At 39.8% G+C, this 24,447-nt stretch overlaps 1 protein-coding gene across 1 annotated transcript in view; it reads left to right on the forward strand.

Moving 5' to 3' along the window:
* Positions 1-24,447, forward strand: part of LOC149155549 (cycloartenol-C-24-methyltransferase-like) — a 187,674-nt gene that overhangs the window by 88,608 nt on the left and 74,619 nt on the right. Inside the window, exons 8-11 of the mRNA XM_089445687.1 lie at positions 14,250-14,297; positions 14,502-14,585; positions 14,800-14,916; positions 15,084-15,167. Of these exons, the coding sequence (XP_089301813.1) occupies positions 14,250-14,297; positions 14,502-14,585; positions 14,800-14,916; positions 15,084-15,167 (333 nt within the window). The remainder of the gene's footprint in view (positions 1-14,249; positions 14,298-14,501; positions 14,586-14,799; positions 14,917-15,083; positions 15,168-24,447) is intronic.

Raw genomic sequence — 24,447 nt, forward strand, 5'->3', positions numbered from 1 at the left:
GTAGAGAAATGACACAAGGAGCTAGTAGTAGGCATCAAGGGGCTGCTGATTGAGGCTCATCATGGAGATTTTTTTTTTCCTGGGGATATCACCCACAAATTGGTGGGTAACAGTCCCAAAACCCTAATACAATTCATGTGAGACCCTATATGCATAAAAAAAAATATACGTACCTTATAGATTATATACCTTAGTCCTCCATGATCACTGAAAGTCTGCTCCAAAGTCTTGTTTTTATAGAGTCAGATCAAAGTGAGATCAAGCCAACCTTCCAACTGTTGATAACCTTCCAATTGTAATAAGCCTTTCAACTATAACAAACCTCGACCTTCTTACACCATGAATATGATGACACCTTAGAGTTCGTATATCCACTTCATGGAACAAAACAAAACTTTGAGCTTTCTGTTGGTGCCCAGAAACTAATGCCAAAAGTTCAAATGTCATCTTTAGATCCTTCCACAGAATCAGATATCCTCCACAAGAGAAAAATTAGGATGCTTCTCACAAATTCCTCAAGGAGCAGAGTTTGGTTGCCTTCATCTCTTAGAAAATTTGTATGAATTACAGTCACCTATCTCAGAGGAAATTCCTAAGATGATTTGTACCCCTGCCATTCCTTAATATCTAGTTCGCATAATTGTAGTATATATCATTGTTACATCCTTGTATTTGTCAATATTCAAACATTGTTAATAAGGAGCTTGCATCATGGTTCCACTCGTATCATTTAGAAGAAGAGGTTTTGGATCTTTCTCATATAGTGCTGAAGAGGATGGGCTTACTTCACATCAATGTCACGAATCAAGGACTTAGTGGACTGTGGCCTTACCACCGAGTTTCTATATATAAGAAATCAACTCTTCTAGGCTCCTTCAGATCTTTGCTCTACTACTGGGATATACCTTCTTTTAATCCGCACTTTTCTGTACCACTATAGCACTTCCGCAATTTTCGGATTACTGAAACTCTTTTACTGCAATTTTGGACTTTAGAGATACTGCAGTATCTTCGACCTTCTAGCACATTCTTGGTTTGTATTGTAGATAAGATGCGTGGTTTATATAGTCAACACATTCTCAGTTTATATAGTCAATACCTTTCGCTGGTTTAGGAGATGCTACAAGGCTTCAAAAATTTCGTTCTTTATTGTGTATAAATACGTATCTGGTTTGATATTTGGCCTAACTTTTAGGTCTAGACTGTATCATATGCCTTTTCTAGACCTTCACTCTACCATAGGGAAGAATCTTCTTTTAAACTGCATTGTAGCCTTAATACCGAGCTTTGGTTCTGAGGCTAATGATGCCAAGTTTGGACTTGTTCCTGAGCAGAAGAAGGCGACGAAAAAAAAACAAGCCTGAACTAGGCCTAAACTGGAATTTTGATGACCTTATCTTAAAGATTTTCGGCTCTCAAGGAGATTACAAGACTGAAAACCATAGTGATCTTCTAGTTGCCAATGACACTGACCTTAGCTCTGAAACCATGTTGAAAAATGGATTACGGTAGCATGTTTAAGTTTACATTTTCCTTTACTTGACATTTACTTGTGATTTTAGGTTCTACTTTAGCTTGATTATGTTTATTTTCTTATCATCAAAAAAATGCCAAAATATTGAAGACCATATGAACACAAGATATAGGCTCCAAGCTAGGGCAAAATCCCCTCCAAAGGGGAAAACCCACAAGAACTTCTCTTCTTATCAACTTCAAAGGAGACTTCCAAGACCAAAACATAGACTAGGGCTCACAAAGACCAAGTAGACCAACCTGCCTTCTCATAAAATCTTTAAAAATAGCGAAGTAACATCTCTCCAAAGTCTGTCCTTCCTTCTTGCAACTTGGTCTTGAGGAAACCCTAGCAGAGCCTAGGGAACTCGCATAATTGGATAGTAGATAACATATTTCAGGTCTTTGTAGGCTCTTCTAGGCTATTCTCCTTATCTTAACTGCAGATCAGATGTGTGTATGTTCTATCCAAGGAGTTCAAAGTACCTTGTATATGTACCCTTTCCAAAAGGGTCTTTAAGCCCTTCTCAAGGCTGACATGAGCAGGCTGGCCGAATTGGCATTTGGAGCCTTCTAGACACATTAAATCACAAAAATACTATTTTCTTCTTTGATCTAAGAGCTCAATAGGGACTTTTACATTATGACAATGACACTTTGACTTATGACAATCCCTATAGGCATGCAATGGATGCCTTGACCTATTTGTCTGATGACCCAAGCATGAAACACATCCTTAATAAAATATTTTTTCTTTTACAATATTTTTCTTTTCTTCTTTTTGAAAAATATAAGAATTACATCATGTCATGAACCAAACAATAATTATGAAGTCTGACACTAGCCACATTTTCCAATACTCCCTCTTAACTAGGGAGGTATTCATAATTGTTTAACGAATACAAGGACAATACTCACTTTAAAAAGTTCTCATAAGAAGAGTATTACAAACAACATGTACAATGTTAGAGATCTAGATACCATCTTGGCTAGCTGCCAAGGTATCAACCCATCTAGATACCATCTAGGCTACTTGCCAAGGTACCATCCTAACAGGGATCTAGGTGTCATCTAGGCTACCTGCCAAGACACCAGCTGTCATCTAGGCTACCTACCAAGACACTATCCCTCACAGGGTTCTAGGTATCATCTAGGCTACCTACCAAGATACCAATTCAACAAGGATCCAGGTGTCATCTAGGCTATCTGCCAAGACACAAGCTCAACAAGGATCCAGGTGTCATCTTGGCTACCTGCCAAGACACCAACAATGGATCTAGGTACCATCTATGCTACTTGCCAAGGTACCAACCCTATTTTCCATGTTCATGATAACATTTTATGGTTTTTTGATGTTGATATATTATTATTTTATCCTGTATCACCTTTTAAACTTTATATATATATAGAAAATGTATGCATATGAACCTAATGTCAAACCTCATCTGAACCTCATCAAAAAATTCGAACTCAAAACCTAATCATTGTTGAACTTGAACCCGAACCCAAACCACGTGACCTAGATTATGAAGACCGATACTAGTTACATTTTCCAACAATAGTAAATAGAAAAGAAATGGGATGAAGCTTGAGGTTGTGAAGATTTTGTAATAGATCAACATCCAATTGTCTGAGAGCAATCTGCAAACATATCTTAGTTGACATTCTGAAGTAAATAGAAAATCAACACAACCAGCCACAAAGCAAATCATATCTCTCTGAAAATTAACAGACTATTTTCATTTCAAGTGTTTGTCAGTTGCAGGTTATCCTATCTTTATTTTGTTAGGTTATATTGGAGATAATAAATGAAATTGATAGATTAGGAAAACTTAAACATACCTTCTCTATTCCTCCCTTCTATTCTTTCGTAGCCGCTCTTTTAAAGAATTTTGGAAGAAGTTAGTCTGTTGGAAACGATCTAACTCATTTAGTTTATTAGAAAAGTTTACGTGAAGAGGAATGGATTTATAACCTAAGGTTATTCCTAAACTAGACACTACGTTGACGAGGGTCCCTCCAATACATAAGTGTATGAGCATCGTAAGTAAAATTTATCTGTTTATTGAAATAGCCATATGCCATATTGAAAGAACATGAGAAGTAAAATTTATTCGTCTATCATACCAACCATATCGAAAGAGCCATTCCATGTTATATGCATAATTTCCATCATGTCTTGCCAGCATTTGATCTTAACAAATATTGAATGGCTTAATGGCTCAGTGCAAATGAAGAAAACTTGGCAAAATAAGAAGTTGTCCAAGGATTCTAGGCTTGAGGCTAAGAGGTTGATGATGAGACCGTGAGGTTGATCCCATCCATTACTAATTGCCTTCAAGAACCTGTGGGTAGTATACCCATGCGATTTTTTTTCTCCTAGATGGTCGTCAGCTGACAACCAACAACCCCTTGCAAACCCCATATAGCTCGATGTGCCATTTTTTCTGCCACCTGAGCCAGCCATGTGGTCCCTCGACCATTTGTTATGAATATATGTTTGAAGGTGGGCTTCTCGACCCCAAAGGTATGGCGTTTCATTGGTATAGTTGAGTAATTTTCCTTACTTGTCATCGGCACTTTTGGGCATGAATTGGTGGGGGGATTCCGCGGAATGTGTGGGTTAGGCTTGTATTCTTGTCTCGACTGCCCAATTTCATGGTTTCCTTTGTATCCTAGTCTCGTGGGATTTCCTCACTGACCATTTGGCTTTTGGGTTGGCACTACATGGGAAATCCTGATTTTGGTTATGTGGTCCCTCTTCTTGATACCACCTACATCACTCCTATTCCACTCATTTTAGCCCCATTCATCTATTTTCCCATCCAGGTCCACATGTGTCCATCGGGTCCACATAGGGTTAGCCTCCCCGTCCCACTGTCCACACCTTGGGTTGGGCTTGGAACGATGCCTCAGAGGTTGATGCAGCTAAAAAGAAAAGAAAAAGCATAATTTGTCCACTCTCAACAAGGAATGTCAATGTACCACAAAAAGCAAAAAATGGTTGGGACATACAAATTTAGCGCTTGAGCAAAAACCAAACATGAGCTCCACCCCTTATCCATGGCCATCACGCTGGTTTGTATGGGTCTTAGATGAGACCCCTCTATCATTAAGGAACTCATGATTGTTTGAACCCCTGATGGGTGATGAACCGCCCCACCTTAAGGGGTTATCCATTGCTACATATTACACATCATGCTCTCATTCCTTGGAGCCTCGAGCAGTTATGAAGAAAAATCAATAAAAGGCAAAAGGCACGTGAAGAAGGGTGGAAAAACAAAGGTCAGGGTAACTCATGTACCATGATTTGCTCCTTCCGACACTCACATACCCAGGTGCGGGTTTCCTTTATTATAACTACCCACGAACCTTGACACGTGGTCTGGATGATTCCCTTGATCCCCACTCCATTCCATTATTATATCATTTTCCACATACCACATGTCACCCCCTTTAAAGGTTGAAATCACCTAATAGGGTCCTTGGTTAACCCCCTATTGAGCTTGGAGACACTTGTACATGCCAATGCCCACTATGGAAGGGCATGCCACTATGAAGTGCTCCATTGATCCCATGACTTGTAAGCTTTATTACTTGAGTATTCTAATGACTTATTGTATTGGAGGGCAAGGGAACGCATTGGATCTTATGTAGGACTGCAAGTGGGTCTTCATTTGGGGCTTGGTCTCCCTATACGAGGTCGTAGCCCTCCAGAGGGGCACATTGACACTTGTAGGGTTAACGTTGAGAGCCATAGGCCTCCACGATAGTAGATATTACTTCATGGATCCCCAACACCGATCATTGATTGCTCGTGTTCCACCTTTTTGGATGAGGATGATGCACCTGGTCACCGTGACCAGTCAACTCCACACTTGCACCATACACTTAGCAGATGTTCCAGGGTCTAGAGGATGTCTTCCGCTACAAAGGGAGGGCTTACATCACCATCCTAGCCTTACAGATGGTCTATAGGCATATTTTATCCACTTGGAGAGCCATGAGGATGGCCTTGTGCCCCCACACCCACTTGGGAGCACCATAGGTTCTTGCCTGGAAAACAAGGGGCAAACCCCTTGTCCACTATGTTGGGAGTCCATTTCTACATCATCGCACCCCTTGGACTTCATTAGGCCTCCTTAAAGGCCTAACAACTCACTTTATTGATCATTTGGCCCTCTTGAGAGGCTTATTCATGTATTATTGAGCTATTTGGTGGGCTTGCCACCAATAATATTGTTATTATGCACATTATTTTATTTTAGGGGCTCAATTTGGCCAATTTAGCTAAATCGAATTCATTAGAGTGTATAAACAGAAGTGGGATGATTCATTTTGGTCATCATCACTTGGATTGGGTTATCTTCTCTTGTGAGATTTTCCCTATCCTTCTTGGAGGACGAGTTTGGATGAATGGATGAATTTTGATGTTTGGATCTCATTCATTTTGTCTTGGAGCTTCATTATTGGCATATGTTGATGATTGGATATACTCTTTCTTACATGTAAGTACTCTTTAAATGCTATACTTGTTATTTTCTTTTGTCACATGCATGTCGCTGGGATCTTTGCCATACTAGGCTGAAATTTACTGTGTTTCTAATGATAAATTGTGGAAATTTGATCTTTTATTGCGTTGCATCATCTCAGGGGCCATGTATGAATGAGTCAATATTCCTAGAGATATTTTGTGTCAAAATATTATCTTGATAAGTCATCAAATATCACAAATCGAAGTATAAAGACCTTGAAGTAGATATTCTCATCCCCTAATGCCATGCGAAGTTGTTTCTAAGGCCTCCTTGACTAAATGAATTCATTCCAAATGTTAAAATCTCCTTGACTGCATCTCTCCCAAAGGACAAGGTACTAATCCTCCATAGGTGATTACTCAAAAGCACATTTTTCCTGACCTAGGTTGTCAATTTTCTCACGATCCACCCATCTAAAAAGTTCGATCCCTTGCTCACTACTACATTGTTATGTCTTCTTGAAGCCCTCCAAATTTGAAGCAATTTCGATGGTGGGATCTTGAGATATTTCAAACCCTAGCTTCGAGATTGATTGTTGCCCTTAGTCTCCCTTGGCTAGTGACCCCTTGGGATCATTGCATCAAAATTACCGAAAATTTCTCCTTTGATCCCGTGTGATCCCACAACCTATTGAAGTTAATTTCACAAAGACCACTTGGAAACCAAGATTTCACAAGTATTTCTAGGACTAGGTATCTTCCTTACAAGTCTAATCCTTAAACCCTAGCTGTTGAAACCCCCTTTTCCCTTCCTAAGGAGCCTTATACCTTACTTCTCAAGCAAGCAAACCATACAATTGAGTCTCTCTTGTGAATAGGCCTCAGGAATCACTCCTCATCCTCTCATTGGCTTATTCATCTAGTGATTCCCTTTATACCGGGTCTCCTCCCATCGGTGAAAGTCCGAAAAGAGCAGGGAGCCTTAGCTGAGGCAACAGTGGATTATCACTCCATTGTTGCCCTTGACCTAGCAGATGCCCTTTTAGGATCCTCTCCAAGGACCCCTCCTAGCTTGAGTGGTTACAATACCTATTATATTTGCTTGAACTGGTTATGATATATTTCAAATGATGCATCCATAGTGGAAAAGTTAGTTCAAACCCACACGTTTGATTTCTAAAAAAGTCACTGCTATATGATACCTCTTTCCATCTTCTACGCAGATGGGATGGTTTTAATTCACCTCACCTTGCGTTTAATATCTAAACTATGCAAGGGTACTGTTGTCCTTTTCTGTAAAATACAAGAGAAGTTCACTAGATATTCCAAATGCACCATGAAATTGTGTTTTTGACTCTTCCATTCTATGTGAGATTCTATTGTCACTACTAAGGTCATCGAGAATGTAGTTTGAGAGTTTTGTGATTGTTCTATGTCAAATTTGGCATTAGTGGCGCCACCTAGATATGCTTTGGTCATCTTCATTGTCAAAAATATTTTCTATCTAATCGTCTCCATCACGAAAACCTTTGATCTATAATTGAGCCACCGAGTTGATTTCAAATTATAGAGCATCATTAACAAAATGTTTGGGGTGTACAAGAATTTAGAGTTGTGCACATTGACTGTGAAATGCAAAGCCGTATTTGTTACTTTATCACCTCCAATTTTATTTATGGAAGAATTGTTTTATGAGTGCAGTCCTATGAATAACTTCAATAAAACATCTCTACATGTTTGTTGTCATCTTGTATAGTCGGAGAAACATATTTGGCACTATCAAACTGAAGATGTTACTTATTCAAAATTTTTGAAAAACAAGGCAATGAGCCTTGATGTAATCTCAAACTTTCTTCAAGTATTCATTCAAACATGGCACATATTAGTTTTTGTAGCATTGGACAGGAACACAAAATCTCCAGAACCTAGAAAACGTTTTAGGGGAAAACACCTAGAGATGGCTCAATTAAGTTAATTGAACAGTGATTAAGTATTTCCTAAGTCTAACTTAGGACAAGTGATTAATTAACAACAATTAATTGGGAAAGGTGAGAATTATCTAGAAACTCAAATGGATCGAGTTAGAGGTGATCTTACTTGTTGATGGGGATCTAATCATGGCTGTTGGTTCACCAACGAGAGATTATAAGAGAAACTCGATGGGGATGGAGAAGACACATTTGGGGGGTCGAGTTCCTTGGCAGATCAAGCTATCCAGCAGTAGCAGTTGTGCAGGGAAAAAGATTTTGATCCAGAAGTGATGCGGAGACAGAGAGGGAGCAAAGATAGTAATTGCAGAGGAGTTTCCGGTTCTGAAGAGGCAACAACAATGAGGCTAAGTTATTGCACTAGAGGTTGCATAGAGACTACACATACAACTTTAGTGTGGCAGTTCAATTTTGTTGAGCAGGGGGTTGATTCAGTAGCCAGAGTTTGAGATAATTTTTCAGAGGGCTGGAGGATCGCTTCCAGTAGCAACAGTAGGAGGAACGACTTGATCAGAGGTAGACTTGGGTTGTGCGTGTGAGGGTCTGTGCAAGCACTGTGCAGGGGCTTGCATTAGTGCTTGCGTTAGGGTTCTTGGAGGGCCAGTTTTCTGAAGTAGGTTGTACTGAGACTGCTTGTGGAGAAGGGTAAAAATTCCCTTAATAACTTTGGCTAGATTATTTGGTGAGGATAGCCAGTTTGTCATCCAGATTTGTACACATAAATTTCAATGTTACATAATAATAATAGAACCCTCATCTGGTGCACCAGTTTTCCCACTTTGAGTTTTTTTGAGGACGTTTGTCCAAAAATAATTGTCAACTTTATTGTGTGTGTGCTCTATATTTCTCAGTTCCAATATTTTATTTTCTGCAACGTTTTTATGATGAAAATTGTAGTTGTGATTTTATTTGTTGTTTTCCATAGCAATTAAATTGCACTTAATGTTAATCAGTTAGAAGAATAATTTCTAGTTGCTGCAATAGACTTGAAAATTTTACATGTTATCAGAGCAGTGTTGAAGACAGATCAAAAGCTCAGAAGCGAGGAGGAAATATGGGAAGGTTCAAAGAGAGTTTTGCAACACAATTTCTAGGTCTACGTAGAGGGCCAACCAGGCAATTTGCATCCCTGGGCAGTGGGTTCGATTTCCAGTTGTAGGAGAAAGGAAAGTTTGAACAAGCCATTAGCAATTCCAGCTTGCATTGGTATTGTCGAGAAGCAGTTCTGGTGAGCAAATCAGAGAATTCGTTGAGCATATAAGGGTGTAGTTTGTTTGCAACAGGTTTTGCAATAGATGATCAAAGCCGAGTGGAAGAGAAATAACATACAATGAGGGATTTTTCTTAGAGGGTTTCTAGATCCAGTGCCAGGAAGAAATCCGTGATTTCCAGTTGCAGGTGGTAGTGATAACTAGCAGAACTGCGCATTCCAAGAAGCTGTGCGAGTAGTAGAGCAAGCAGACAAGCTGGAAAATGAGGAGATTCTTGTTTATTTCTAGTTGTGAGTTTAGAAAATGGCCTCAACAAGACTTTGAGATCAGGATAGGCTAGATGGAGCCTAAAATTATTGTATTTGGAAAGCGGAAATGTCTTTCTGGCTAGATGAGCATGGTCTGAAGACGTATGTAGAGAGAGTTGTAGCCGTACCTACAAACCTGCAACAGTTAGCGAATTACATAGGGAGATGGCCAAGGCAAATCGGTTGATCCTTGATGGTGTTCGAGATCATATAGTCTCACAGCGGCCAAGAATACAACGAAAGAAATGTGTGATGCAATCGCTACACTTTTCTAGAATCCTTCCGAGAATAGGAAGATGTTCTTGAAGGAGAAATTGAGGCTCACCAAGATGCATAAGGGTGAAGGAGTTACTCCTTATCTCACTAGGATTCAGAGTGTCTGGGACAAACTTGCTGCAGTTGGAGAAGCACCTCAAGAGAGTTAGTTGGTGCGTACAACTCTCAATGGTTTCACCCTCGAATGGGTCACTTTCGTTCAAGGCATCACTGGATGAGACAACCTATCAGGTTGGGATTGATTGTGGGCATATTTCACATAGGAGGAGATGAGGCTTGCTCTAGTTGAGAGAAACATCAACGACAATAGTAACAAAGGACCGAAGGATGTGAAGGAAGAGGAGAATGTTGCCCTTGCATCAAAGGGGAAGGCGAAGAAAGGTCCCAGTCAGGGACAAAGCTCACAGGGAGGAGAAAAGAAGGAGGATCTGTTGAAGATCAAATGCTTTAGATGTTGTGAGTTTGGTCACTACAATACCTAGTGTCCGAAGAGAAAGTTGAACAAGAAGGAGAAGCAGGAGTAGGCAACAACTTTGACGAAGATAGATAATTTGTCTTCCAGGTTGGAGGATAAATTTGCATTGTATGCAACTATACCTCCAAGAGAGAGGTGGGGAGACATTGAGCTCTACTTCCTAGAGTTGTAGAGATTTGGGCAAGGTCCAAGGAAGACTGCATCAGACAGGTGTTTCTTCTTGGATCATTACCCTTGCTACAGGGGCCCACAGTATTCAGTAGTAGATAGATCAATGTTCAGGATGGCATATTGAAATCTTGAGGGATAGTTGCAGTACTAGTTGCAGTCAGATGCTGAGGGGCGCAGAGCAGTTGCAACGCAGACAATTACTCAGTGGACAATGCAGAGGCTAGTAGCAGTCAGAGACTTAGGAGATAGATGCAAGGCCAATACAAAGACACAGTTGATTCAAAATATATTTCTCAGTTGCAAGAACAACAACAACATGAGATCAATTGCAACATAGTGCAGAGTTGGCAGCAATACAGGGTGTATAGTGCAGTGCCAGCATCAACACAGACGCAGGTTGGTTCAACTCAGAGTGGCAGATGAATCAGAGTTGCGTAGTGGCATGGTGAACAGTGACAGATTGTTACAATTGTTAGACATTAGTAGTGTGTAAGGAGGATGTTATGAAGAGAAAGTGAATGAACACCTTCCTCTCTAAGAGGGAGTGTTAGTTTTTGTAGCATCAAACATGTGTTCTAGTCTCGAATTTGGTCAGAGAGGCTAAGGAATAGAAGATCTCCAGAATCTAGAAAAAGTGTTAGGAGAAAACACCTAGAGGTGGCTCAATCAAGTTAATTGATCAATAAAAATATTTCCTAAGTCTAACTTAAGAAAAGTGATTAATTAACGACAATTAATTGAGAAAGATGAGAATTATCTAGGAACTCACATGGTTCGAGTTAGAGATGATCTTAGACATTGACGGGGAACTAATCACGATCGTTGATTTGCCAACGAGAGATTATAAGAGCAACTTGACGGGGATGGAGAAGACACACTTGGGAGGTCGAGTTCCTTGGCAGATAGAGCTATCCAACAACATCAATTGAGCATGGAAGAATAGTTCGAGCCAAAAGGGACACAAAGACAAAGAGGGAGCAAAGACAATAATTTCGGAGGAGTTTCCAGCTCTAGAGAGGCAGCAACAAAGAGGCCGAGTTATTCCACTAGATGCACTAGAGGGCTGTGCAGGGACTGTGTAGGCAACTTCAGTGTGACAGTTCAATTTGGCTGACCAGGGGGTCGATTTAGTAACCAGAGGTCAGGATAATTTTTCGGAGGGCGGGAGGATCGCTTCCAATAGCAACATTAGGTAGAACGACTTGTTCAGAAGTAGACTCAGGCTGTGCATGTGAGGGTCTCCGCAAGCACTGCGCAAGGGTTCTTGGAGGGAAAATTGGTTGTGCTGGGATTTTGGCCAGATTATTTGTTGAGTATTTCCAGTTTGGCATCGAGATTTGTACTAAAAAATTTCCCTATTCCATAATAATAATAAAACCCTCATCTACTGCACTGATTTTCCAACATTGGGTTTTCCTGGGGAGATTTGTCCAAAAATAATTGTGTTAGCTTTATTGTGTGTGCTCTATGTTTATCTGTTCTAACATTTTATTTTCCGCAGGTTTTTATGGTGAAAATTGCAGTTGTGATTTTATTCGTTGTTTGCTGTAGCAAGTAAACTGCACTTAATATTAATCAGTTAGAAGAATAATTTCCAGTTCCTGCAATAAACTTGAAAATTTCATAACACATCCCTTCTTGACCACAACAAGCAGCCGGAAGGTTTCTTCTCATAACTTTAAATCACTTGTTGTTCCTACTTATGCTTCTTAACAAGAGACATGGGATACTTTGATCTGGATTGGATCATAGTATTATTTATCATCTATTTTGATGCTTTTAGAGTGGAAAAAGTGAAGGAATCAACTCATAGGACCCTTTTCATTGGCGGGTCTTGATTTGGTGAATGGGGGTCTAAAACCTTTTGAAAGTAGTTTGAGGCATCAAACAATGTTTTTTGGGGGTAAAACGTAAAACTTTGCAGCTTATACACCGCACCCCTAGCGCTATTCTACACACACATACTTTTCTAATGGCACAAGAATGACCTCAATCAAAGCTTGTATGCAAAATTTATGCCACTCGCAAATTGCTGTTCCTATTTTGACCACCATGATTTGAGACAATGCCACGTGATCTTGATGAAGAAGACTCCAAAAGAGTTCATAAAATCTCTTTGACAATCCTTAGTGGTGTTACTCAAAATGTACATCCAAGTTTGCTAGGAGACAGATGCAGAATGGCGTTCTGATGGATTGAATTGGTGCTAGTGATAATAGCATGGAAAATGTTAAAAGATATCAATTTTGGGCAGGCGGAAATGCAAATTAATACATAAAAGTGAAAATTTTTAATTAGTATTGTGAAATGATCACTGCTCTATAATCAGTTCATGTTGATCATTTGGCCTCTTTGATTTGTTGGGTGACTGTTATTGTCAATTTGTATAGTTGAACTTTTCTTTTCCATTTGCTAATGTGATATGAGTAATGTGAGATGGACTTTAAGGTAGATGGTCGTCTTGAGGTAACTGGATTTTGACCTGAATGTTTATCTCCAAGTTTACAACATAGACATGTAGATGCCTCTGTCCATGTCTTGCTAGAAATAAATATATCCGAGATATCACTCAAGTTTTGAGTACTTTATCTGCCTTTGGAATGAGGCTGGTGTGTTGGTGACTTCCAATGGCATCAACATTTATTCGTAGCACTCGTGTAATATTGAAGGATGCCTTCCATGTATCTTCTTTCTTTACTCGAAGCTGGTGATATTTTAACCTTACGGCAAACATAGAAAATAATTAGCTCCATCGAGCTGGTCAACTGAGTCATCAAGTCTAAGAATGGGGAACAGATTCTTTGTCATACTCTTGTTCTTGTTCCATACTCTAGAGTCTGTAGTCAATACAGATCCACTTCAACCAATCTTTCTTTGGTGCAAGGGCCACTGCTAATCTATGTGGGGACGTTGTAGGTAATTGGAGATATAAGACTTATAGGAGAATTGTGAATTGTAAACAGTTGCTGCTATATTACTGAGGCAAGGAAATCTTATTGGGGACCCAGGCGATGTTCAATGTTTTATTTCTGTAATTTTTTGGATAAGTTGGTCACTGGTGTAGTCCCATTGTTCCATGTCACAGGTTTTATGATATGCTGCCATTGATCTGTCTTTGCTTTTGCTAGTTGTATTGTTATTGTTAATGTAGATAAAATGTTTGCAGAAGTTCTGTCCTGAAAAGTCCCCGCTACGCCTTTCTGTTACATTTTGAATACATATTTATTTTCATTGTTATATTTTGAATCTTTGAGAATTTTACCTTGGAGCTAAAACCACTAACCTATGAAGGATTTCGATTCTTGCAGCCTCAGCATGGCACACTATTATCTATATTTGGATACTGATATGATGTTTCATGGTTTTGTTAAACTCATCACAAATTTCTGTTGTTTGAAGTCATTGACAGGATTTGTTTTGACTGTCCAATGTTCCAACATGTTAGTAGATTTTGTTTTTCAGTAGGTTATTATTTATTGGTAGGACTAATGTCGTTTAAGGAATTTTTATATGGAGTTGTCTTTAGTGCGACTTTTTGGACTTTCCGGTGCAGGAATCGGGCAGAAAAATTTGAGGTGAAATCTTGATTTGTGTTACTTAAACTGGTTTTTTGACTGTATGTATGGATTTAGCACCCTGAAAAGCCCTAAGGGCACTTTGATTGGTCAGGGTTACCCATCAAGCTTGTGATTTCAGTAAATTCATGCCAGATTTTAGAGAAATTAGACCGGAAAAACCCACCTGAAAAGCTTCCAAAAAGTCTCACTAAAGACAACTTGTTTCTATACTACTTAATTGGATGTGTGAATGCTTACACTTTGTAAGAATTTCCAGGAGCTTAACAGGCAATGTGGGCTAGACAAAAGCTGTGATTTTGTCAAGGTAAATAAATATTCCCTTTGTCAAATATACACATTGCTATGCTTCTTATGTTTTCTAGTTGCCATTTCATGGTTGTTTAGAGCAATTTTAAAGTGTTTAATAGATGCGTCATCAGTGGTCTGTTTTCGAGGTTTTATGTTTATTTTCCATGTAATTTGCTACTGCTGTAATTGCTAAGAATATTGCATGAAATAATTTCTATAGGGAGACTTCATGAAGATGCCTTTCTCCAACGATACTTTTGATGCAGTTTATGCAATTGAGGCTACCTGTCATGCACCAGATGCAGTATGTATATGAAAGTTGTTACCTTGCATAACGCTGTTGCCATTGTACTTTTGTGATGTCCTCCCATCAGATTCTGGTTGTAACATCCTGAAAATCAGAGATGGCACTTTCAGAATCAGTTATTATGGAAAAGTCTATGAAGAAGAAATATTCCATGTTTCGATTGGTGTTTCTGATTCTTACTAGCAAACTGTTTATAACTGTTTTGAGATAGGTTGGCTGCTACAAAGAGATAAAAAGAGTACTGAAACCTGGCCAACTGTTTGCGGCATATGAATGGTGCATGACTGACTCTTTTGACCCAAAGAATGAAGAACACCAGAAGATTAAGGTTCGAATAATCCCAAATAAAGGTTATTCGAGATTGGTAAAGTAGGCATAAAGAAAAGTGTTGTAGGCTGTAGCATATAGGACTGGCAGAAAATAGTATTTCCATGTTGGCTTTCCTGCAGATGTCATGTATTTGATTTTCCATTGGGCATCGTATATAAACGACAGGCAGAAATTGAACTTGGAGATGGGCTTCCTGACATTCGTACTACAAACCAGTGTATTGAAGCTCTTAAATCTGCTGGATTTGAGGTAGGGCTCGTCTTATTTGTTTTTCCTATGGACAGTTAGCATAATTAGATTTCTTTAGCTCCAGTGCATTCTGTAGAGGGCAAATCTTTATTTAAAAACCTTTTAGTTTCATTTTCAATTTTCCTTTTGTTTAATAATTCAGTTCTAGTACGCACTGCAATTTCAGTTATTCAATCAGGAACTCAAAATGTGGAAAGTTAATTAAAACAACAGGACACTTTTTTAACTGTAATAATTTCGAAAAAAGGGAAGTATGCTCTGGTATATTGCTTGTATAATAAAAAGGTACTCTTTATAGACATGATATTTAAACATTTCTTGTAAGATGTTTCATATTGAAGAATGCATTGTTTCTGGAAGGTTCTTACAGAATGAACAACAAAATATGGAAATGCTTCTTAGCTGGTATTAATAATTTTGTATGAATCTTTCTATATCACTGAATATATAATTATTTTTGTAGAGGCAAATGCTCCTTAATATTTATCATTATGACCTCCTATCCAATTTTTATTTCTCTATATTGTATTTCATTTTGTAGACTTTCTCAAATGGTTCATCAATTTGATACTTATTGTGTAATTAAGACACTGAAACTGAAAAGATAAAAATGGATCACCATATAAGTTATCGTTCTTGGTAATTTATGGGGCGAATAATCCAAGCTGTGGTTTTATAGGGGTGATTGTCAAGACTGATCCTAAAACCCATTGAGGAGGGCCAAAATAAAAATTAAAACTTCCCATTAAGGCCTAAAAATGGACCTTTTGGGGACAAAAAAAGGCCATGCAGGGAAGAACCTTCCCATCCCCTACATTGGACGGATAACCTTTGCTACACAATGGAAAGGTTATAAGGGTTTGAGAAGTTTTCAGGTAAAAAGATAATTTACAACTACAATTGATCTATACTGCATTCTGACACCTTGATTGAAGTAAGGATCTGTCCATGGTGCATTGATAACCTTCTCTTCCATGACCTTACTTCAAAGAGCTGTTTGAGGGGAATAAATAGAAGAAATTAAAGGATAACCTCCTTGGTATGGGAAAGGGATAACCCTTCACTATGATCTAGGTGAGCTATGATGACCCACAACAATTGAGGGGAAAAAAGAGTACCTTGTGGCACTAGGGGGATATTACACACTAAAAGTTTTGAAATCAGTTATCATGGATAGAAATTGAAGTTTGTATGAGAGAGTTATGGTCCTTAGAGTTTGATGTGTCTATTTGACCACTACAATAACCACTATGATGCCATGTGGATGCCACATTAGATCTCATTAATCAAACACGTGGAGCTACTCATATGTATACTTTCAAAAGGACTCTAGGGGGTCCAAAATCCAAAATCCTTGTCCTAATTGATAAAAATCCCTAACAACTACTAAGAGATATTAAAAATGGAGTTGCAAGGGAGGAAAGGGCTTCCATTCCTATTTTAATGATTTTGTGTTCTGTAGTGTTAGACACCTAATCCTAAGGGATTGGGTGAAAATATGTAAATATATAAATAGAGAAATTTAAATAGTTAGAATGGGAAAAGAGCTTGGAATTGGAATCCCAAAGGTGACCAGTCTTCTTGTATATAATGATGTTCATATTAGTAGATAACATACAATTGGGAGTTTTTTCCTGGCCTGACAAAGTATCATGGCACAAGTCCCAAATTTAAGCATTTTTCTGCCCCTTGTAATTTATCTCTGCCAGTCTTCTTGATACCTCTATCAATTCCCTGCCTTGGCAGAAACGCCTCTACAAATCTGCCTGTCTTACTGCGGTAACTGTGTGCTCATTCTCCTATTTGTGGGTCAATTCATTAATCCATCATCTTGCCTATAACACTTCTTTGCCAACATTTGAATTGTCTACTAATGTCTCCCCACCTGTTATTCTAATAAACCTTAGACCAACTTGTTTGTGTAATATCCCCAATTTTGATTTTATGCATTAGAGACAATTTTGGAGGATGGGAGAAATTTCCGACATTAGGGCTTAGGAGGAAAAAGAAAAATTACAGCTTTAGTGGAGAGTGTGGGCCACAAGGGGAGAAAATTCAACCCAAGTGGCAATTCACACTAGTGAGAAGAGAGACAGAGAAAGGAAGGGGTGTGAATTAGTGGAAGGTGGGGACCGCCAAGGGAGAGAGGACCGACAATTATAAAGAGAGCTTGGAGGCCTCCAATTGGTATCTTTGATTATTTGACAATTTAAAATTAGTTCTCTTGAGCTGCTTAGCCAAGACATCTGTGTTGTTCAGCACAAGGAATTTCCAAGCGAGACCCTCATTTCGGAGAACTTCGAGTGTCTCCCTAGTGAGGTAATTTGGGGAGCTCAACCTAGAGTTTCCATTGGGCATAATTGCAGGTTACTTCATTTAGTACGTGTTCCTTCCAGGGTGTAGACGTGGCTCAAATTGGTTGTGGGGAGATCAGTTACGGAGGAGCAAAACACCAAAGGATGTCTTGTGGGGAGATCAGTTACGGAGCAACTGAGCAGATTTCTTGTCTGGGCACAAAGGGTTTTGTGGCAGTTTGCTAGAGCAGAATCCGTGCTAGGTGGAAGAGAAAGTGCACACACAGAGGGAGTTTTCTTCAGAGGGCTTCTAGTTTCAATCTTTAAGGAAATCCATAATTTCCAATTGCTGGTGGCAGTAGCAGCAAGCTGCTCTACGCATTCCAGGAAGGAGTGCAAGTAGCAGTTTTAGCAGCCGAGTAGGAACGAGGAATTCTTGTTTATTTTTCCAGCTTTTTAGTTTCGCAGATTTTGCAACTTTGTAGAGATGACCATATGAGATTGCCAGAAGAGGCTGTATGAGTTAGCCAAAATGCAGATCTGGGTAGCAGATCAACTTCCAGTTACCAGGGACAGGTGCCAGCTGAAGTGTGAGCTATCTAGTGTGAGTTGCAAAGTGAAGAAGTGTCCCAATCATGGACTAGTCTCAAAAGGAGATAGTGGGGCACCAAATCTAGGTGGAGGAGTACAAGAATCGAGTGTGCCAGATGGGTAGGGTCCAACGTAGTTGCAACAAGGAGATCAGTCAGATCAGTTCCAATTTGTTGTAGTGGGACCATCACCTTTGCTATAGGGTCCCGTAATACCGGAGTAGCAAGTTTAGTGTCAAAAGACGCAGCCAGTCATACAGATGACAACTGCAAATCTAGTTGTAGTCAGTACACATGAGACAGTTGCAGAGCTAGATGTAGTGACATAGGTAGTGAGAATTGCCCAGTTGTAGGATGCAGGTGTAGTTCCAACCAGTAGAGATTCCCAATGCAGAGCTATGTAGTCCAGATTCCAGTATAGGAGGACAATGCGAGTTGCTAGGAGGCAACAAAGAGATTTTCTATAGGGAGATCAAGACTCGGAGGGAGTCTAGTTTCACAAGGGGCGACCTTATGGAAGCTAATACTTAGGGTCTAGGGAGATCAGACTCATTATTGTAGTAGTTGCAACAATAGTGCAGAAGCATCAGCTGAGCAGTAGAAACAATAGTATGAGTAGATCAGATTTTGCCATGTTTGTAGCCATACCTCCAAGAGAGAGGTGGGGCTGCTTGAGATTGCAGAGATTGGGCAGGGTCCACTAAGGAGTCCACCTCATGGATCATCACCTGGCTATAGGGGCCCATGGTATTTAGTAGCAGGATGGATCAGTGTCAGAGATGCAGTCAAATTCCAGAATGATAGTTGCAGACTAGTAGCAGTGAGGTGCTAAGGAGCACAATGCATTGTTGGTAGCCGTGTAGAGTGGCACAGTGCAAAGTAAGCAACAAGGCAAATTATTCAGTGACAGTGCAGAGGCTAGTAGTAGTCAAGACTTGTGAGACATATGCATCATATTGAACACGGTTGATTCAATATTTAGTATGCTTCTCAGTTGCATTGGTTGTAGTTGTAGCAACAACAGATGAGAGGGAGTTGCAATGCAGATGCAGAGTTGGCAACAGTATAGCAGTGTCAGCAGTAGCACAAATGCAACATCAAAATTGTGTAGTGGTTGATGGACATTGAATGAGGGAATAACGCAATGACTAAGGGAACAATGCAGTGACAAAGGTAACAACACAGTGGCTGAGGAAGCAACACTGTGACTCAGGGAGCAACACTGTGACTGAGGGAGCAGCGCCGTCATTTCCAACAGAGTTTCTTGTCAAACATCAGTAGCGTGACAAAGGATGATACAAAGACAAGGTGTTGTGGCAGGGTGTGCAACACTAGAACACAGTCCTCGCTAAGAGGGAGTGTTAGTTTTTGTAGCATCAGATGTGTTCTAGTCACGAAACTTGGTGGGGAGGCTAGAATACATGAGATGTCTATAACCTAGAAATCATTTCTAGATATTCCACCTATAAATGATTTAATTAGATTATTAACTTATTTTTTAATGTTTCCTAAGTCTAAACTTAGGAAAACTGGTTAATTAATCAAAATTAAGTAAGTCAGTGTGAGAATTCTCTAGAAACTCAAATGGATCAACTCTGATATGATCTTGGCCCTTGATTAAGTTTTAATCTCGGTCGTTGGTGCTCCAACAGAAGATTATAAGAAAAAGTCGATGGAGAATACACTTGAGACACTTGTGAAGTTTGGTTTCCTTGGCAGTTCGATTTCCAGAGAGTAGCAATAGTTGTCGGAAAGCCAGATAAGGAAGCAAAGACAATGAGGGGCAAAGACAGTGAAGCTGGAGGAAGATTTTCCAGATCCGACAAGTGCATTTGTAATGTGGCCGAGATTTCTCCAGGATGTTGCACAGTCCCAATGCAAAAGCTTCAGTGGACAATTCTATTTGCTGAGGAAGGAAGACGTTTTCAGTCCCAGAGGTTGAGCAAAGGTTCCAGAGTGCCGAAGAAGCGTTTTCCTAGTCAGTAACAAGCAGGATGACTTGATTAGTAGATGATCCGGGTAGCACGTGTGGTAGGAAGTCTCAGGTTGACACAGAGCTTGCACAGACCCAATTAGACGACTTGCTTTTCAAAGGCAGTCCAGTGCTGGAATTGCCCAGAGTGAGGGTAATTTCCCTTAGAATATTTTTGCCAGTACTTTTCTCTGCAGGATTGCCAGTTTTGGCATTCGGATTGTACTCAGATAATTTTACCATTGCATGATAATATAAAACCCTCAGTTGTTGCACCAATTTTCTCAAGTTGGTTTTTTCCAAGGACATTTGTCCAATAATAACTGTGTCATATTTTTATGTCTGTGTGCTAGATTTTCTTAGATTCTAGCGCTATTTTCTTCCACAGTTTATTTGTGAAAATCACACTGTGAATTATTTGACATTTGTTGTTGAGACAACAAATATATTTTTAAATAAATTAACAACTAGAAAAATAATTTCTTGTTGTTGTGATAGATGAAATTTTCACATGAACAAGAGGTCAAAATTCGGTCGAGCCTCAGTCAAACAATCCCTACCATTCTCGGACAAAGGAGAGAGAGTTGACATGTGGTCAATGGTCTAGAACAAAGGTGAAATCTCAGTCCAATCAAGTCAATGAACCTCTTGCAATCTTTGGCCTCTAAGCACAATCAAACTCTTAGTCAGACAGATACAAAAAGTCAACGTAGGTCAAACCAAGTCAAAACAGATAGAAAGACGCTGGTCAATGCTGACCAATCATCCTTCATTGACTCCTTCGCACATGTGTATTAGCCTCTGCAATTTTCAGATGAATGTATGTGATGAGATGATGCCAAAATGAGCTCCAACTAAGTCATATATATGTGTGTGTTTGTGGAGGTGCCTTTTCACACATTTGAGTTGACTTGTCCTTTATGAGGCCGACGTGGTTAAAGTAAAAAATGTGATTTGTCTCCATTATTTTCCAATGAAAAGATCGACCATAGCTAGCCAATTTTTCAACATTAGTGAGTTGGTTGTTGATGAGCTATATATGATATATTCATGAGTTGTTAGCTTGCCGTGCCCTAAAGAATCAAGGATTTACTCAAGGTACCAACCTTCGAATTAGGGGAAGCAATTGAGTGGTTTGCCCCTGGATATCTTTGTTGAAAAAAATTATGCACAGTGTTTAGAAAGCAAGTACATAGAGGTTACGCTTGATTTCTCTTTCTTGATAATCACTTGTGAATGTTAAATATCTTTTATTATTTCTTATGTGTTCTTCATCAAGCAATTATACAAATGTTCAGTCTTTCAAGAAAAACAAAGAGACAAGAGACACGAAAGTTAGGCTCCAAGCCAGGTAAAAACCCCACAACGGGGAAAACCCAACAATCCTTGTCTTGTAGAATAAGATCAAAATGAGATATCCAAGACCAAGGCCAAGTTTACCACTGAGATTCCAAATCAAACTTGTGAAAATTCACTTGAAATGCAACAATTGGAATTAATTCTCCTAACTGTATTAACAATTTTTTAATTTTCGGATTAATACCGAATTAATCACATTGCGATTTCTTCAGCAAATAAAATAAACGTTGTGGAAATAAAAATGTTGGAAACTGATAAATGCTAGCACACACACATAAAATATGACAATTATTTGGACAATTATCCCCAGAAAAACCCAATGTGGGAAACCCAACAACTGAGGGTTTTATTATTATGCAACAATGGAATTCCAAATATAATAAAATGATAAGAAACTGGCGTTTTCTATCTAAGAGAAATACTGACAAAATTTACTAAGGGAAATTACCCTCCTCTCTAAGCAATCCTGACACCTGACTCCCTTTGAAAGTGTTAAAATTGGAAACTAGGGCCAAACTCCATGTGGGCCATCTTATTTATGGCAGCTGATATTTTTCTTGGATTCCTCTTATCGAGAGGTGTAGGATTGATCTAGAGATCATCCGATTCTGATAAGTATTCATGGAGATATGAATTTATTTGTGTTATGGGAAAATTCGTCAAGGTTGGCCAGCGACTAAACTGCTCCCACTTATGCTCAACGTTTTAGTATAAATACAATTGCCTTGCAAGTCATTTGTACACACAACTCTTTGGAGATTTCTTCTTCTCCACTTGTTTTTGGTTTTAGTGGAAAGAAGAAGAATCTCTAAGGGAAAAACGTAGGTCTAGAAGGAGACCCTATATGCAGCGAAAGAAGGATGCCCTAGCCGCTGTCATAATGAAGCCTAGCCACAGGTCTTGTGAAGGTTTGGCCACAGTTCAAAGGGGGATCTAGCACAGTGAAGGAGGCCTACCAACTGACCCTAAATGCAATCTTATCATACCTTGGATGCCCTAATCTATACGCTATTTTGGAAGGGTTTGAACTTTGAGAGAATCCGTAGGCACAACAAAAGGGATACCCTAACCGCAATAAAGAGGCTCCCATACGCTGCCCTAACCTGGCTGTCTAAAGGATGCCTAGTCGCAGTCCAAGCAGGGAGATCTAAGACCTATACATGCTGCCCTAATGCGCAGTCCTATCCTGCCCTAGACGCAGGTCCCTCATGCCTTAGCCGCAGGTCTTTCACCGTAGATAGAGACTCTTTCTCTGTCCTTAAAGAGAAGGCTCCTCAACGCAACAAGGAGGCCTCCATATGCTGTCCCCATTACGTTGGCCACAGGTCATGAAGAGAGCAACCTAATCTGCAATCTTCTAGGTTCCTCATCCATTGTCATAATATCCACTGCAGTGAGATCTATACGCTGGCCTAATGATAGGAAATACTCAGTCACCCAAACGTTGTCCTTAACACTATGGTCGCAGTCAAGGAGGATGCATATGCTGCCTTCTATATGCTACTTGTATGCTGCCCTAAGTCACTGCAATGGAAACCTAGCAGCAATGTCAAAAGACTGTTGGATTATGTATGGTAGCAGCTGTCTCTATATTGAGGGAGAAGCTGTATGTTTGAACTTGAACTATAGCCTAGCTGCTTTGCTAGGTTGCAAGCCATAGCAAGCAACTAAGGCTGGTATATGCAGCATAATAATGGTGCAGTACAGTGCACAGTGAGTACAACAACATAATTGTTGATTTGGGGTAGCATCGGATGTGCTCTAGCCACGAAATTTGGTGGAGAGGCTAAGGCACATGAGATCTCCAATACCCAGAAAGGGTTTGGGCAAATTCTAAACAGTTTGGGAGATATTAAAATAATTAATATTTTTAATGGAGTCCCTAAGTCTAAACTTAGGGAAATTAAAATATTAATGTGAATTAATATAAAACTGTGTTAGAATGGTCCAAAAGTCATGGATCAAGCCAGATCTAATCTTAGCCGTTGATTAGGGACTTAATCTCGACCGTTGATTTGTCAACGAGAAAAGTATAAGAGGAGGCTTGAGGGTCACTTGGAGAACACACCAAGAGATCAAGATTTCGACTTTCTGGGGCTGGGTTTGCTGAGAAAGTTGAGAGAGTGATATGGAGTTGCAGCTGAGGGGCAGTGAATACAAAAGCAGAGAGGTAGAGATAGTGCCGGGAGGATTAGCGTAGCAGCCGAGAAAGCTGACGCAGAGGGTAGAAGCCAGAACTGCCGGGAACAACCAGAACTACTAGGAACTGCCGGAACAGCTGGGAAAGCTGACGCAGAGGGCAGAAGCCGGAACTGTCGGGAACAACTGGAACTGTCGGAACAGCCGGGAAAACTGACGTAGAGGGCAGAAGCCAGAACTGTCGGGAATAGCCAGAACTGCTAGAACTGCCGAGATTTTTCTCTGTTGGGTGAGCCAGATTTGGCACCCAGATTGTATTCTGACACTGCTTAATAAATCAAACCCTCAGATAGCTACACTGGTTTTCCTGCATTGGGTTTCTCCAGGGACATTAGTCCAAAAATAATAGTGTCATTTGTGTGCTTGTTTTTGTTTACTTCAGTTGATGATTTGTAATGTGTTGAGCATGTACTTGTGTTTATTTTCAGTATTTTCATGGTAAATAACTCGTTAATTAATCAGAACAAGTAGGAAGGAATAAATCAGAAAGTACATGGAGGGCTTCTAACTGTTAGACTTAGAAACTTCAACATGGTATCAAAGCGTGGTTGCAGATCATAGGAGAACTAAGGACATCAGCAAAGTAGAGTAGCAGCAGCAGAAAACAACTGTCTTGAGTGATAGAAGCTGTTCGTAGTAGCAAAACAGCAAGGAAGGAGTGACGCAGTGCTTGTGTCATCAAGTTCGGGCCAAGAAGAGGCTGCGCAGAGACTGAGGGAGGCAAAGGCAGGCTCACACGGAACCATGCAGAGGCTAGGAGGGTTGATGCAGTTGGCTTAGGGAGCTAGTTTGCCGTGTTGGGACTGCGCAGAGCTCTCACCTTCAGGTTGCTGGGGTTTAGGAGGCTGTGGATAAGTTGGAGAGTG

Source organism: Pinus tabuliformis, chromosome 9 (genome assembly GCF_031772625.1).
Source record: "Pinus tabuliformis cultivar Carrire ecotype Pingquan chromosome 9, CPIR1, whole genome shotgun sequence".
Classification (NCBI taxonomy): domain Eukaryota; kingdom Viridiplantae; phylum Streptophyta; class Pinopsida; order Pinales; family Pinaceae; genus Pinus; species Pinus tabuliformis.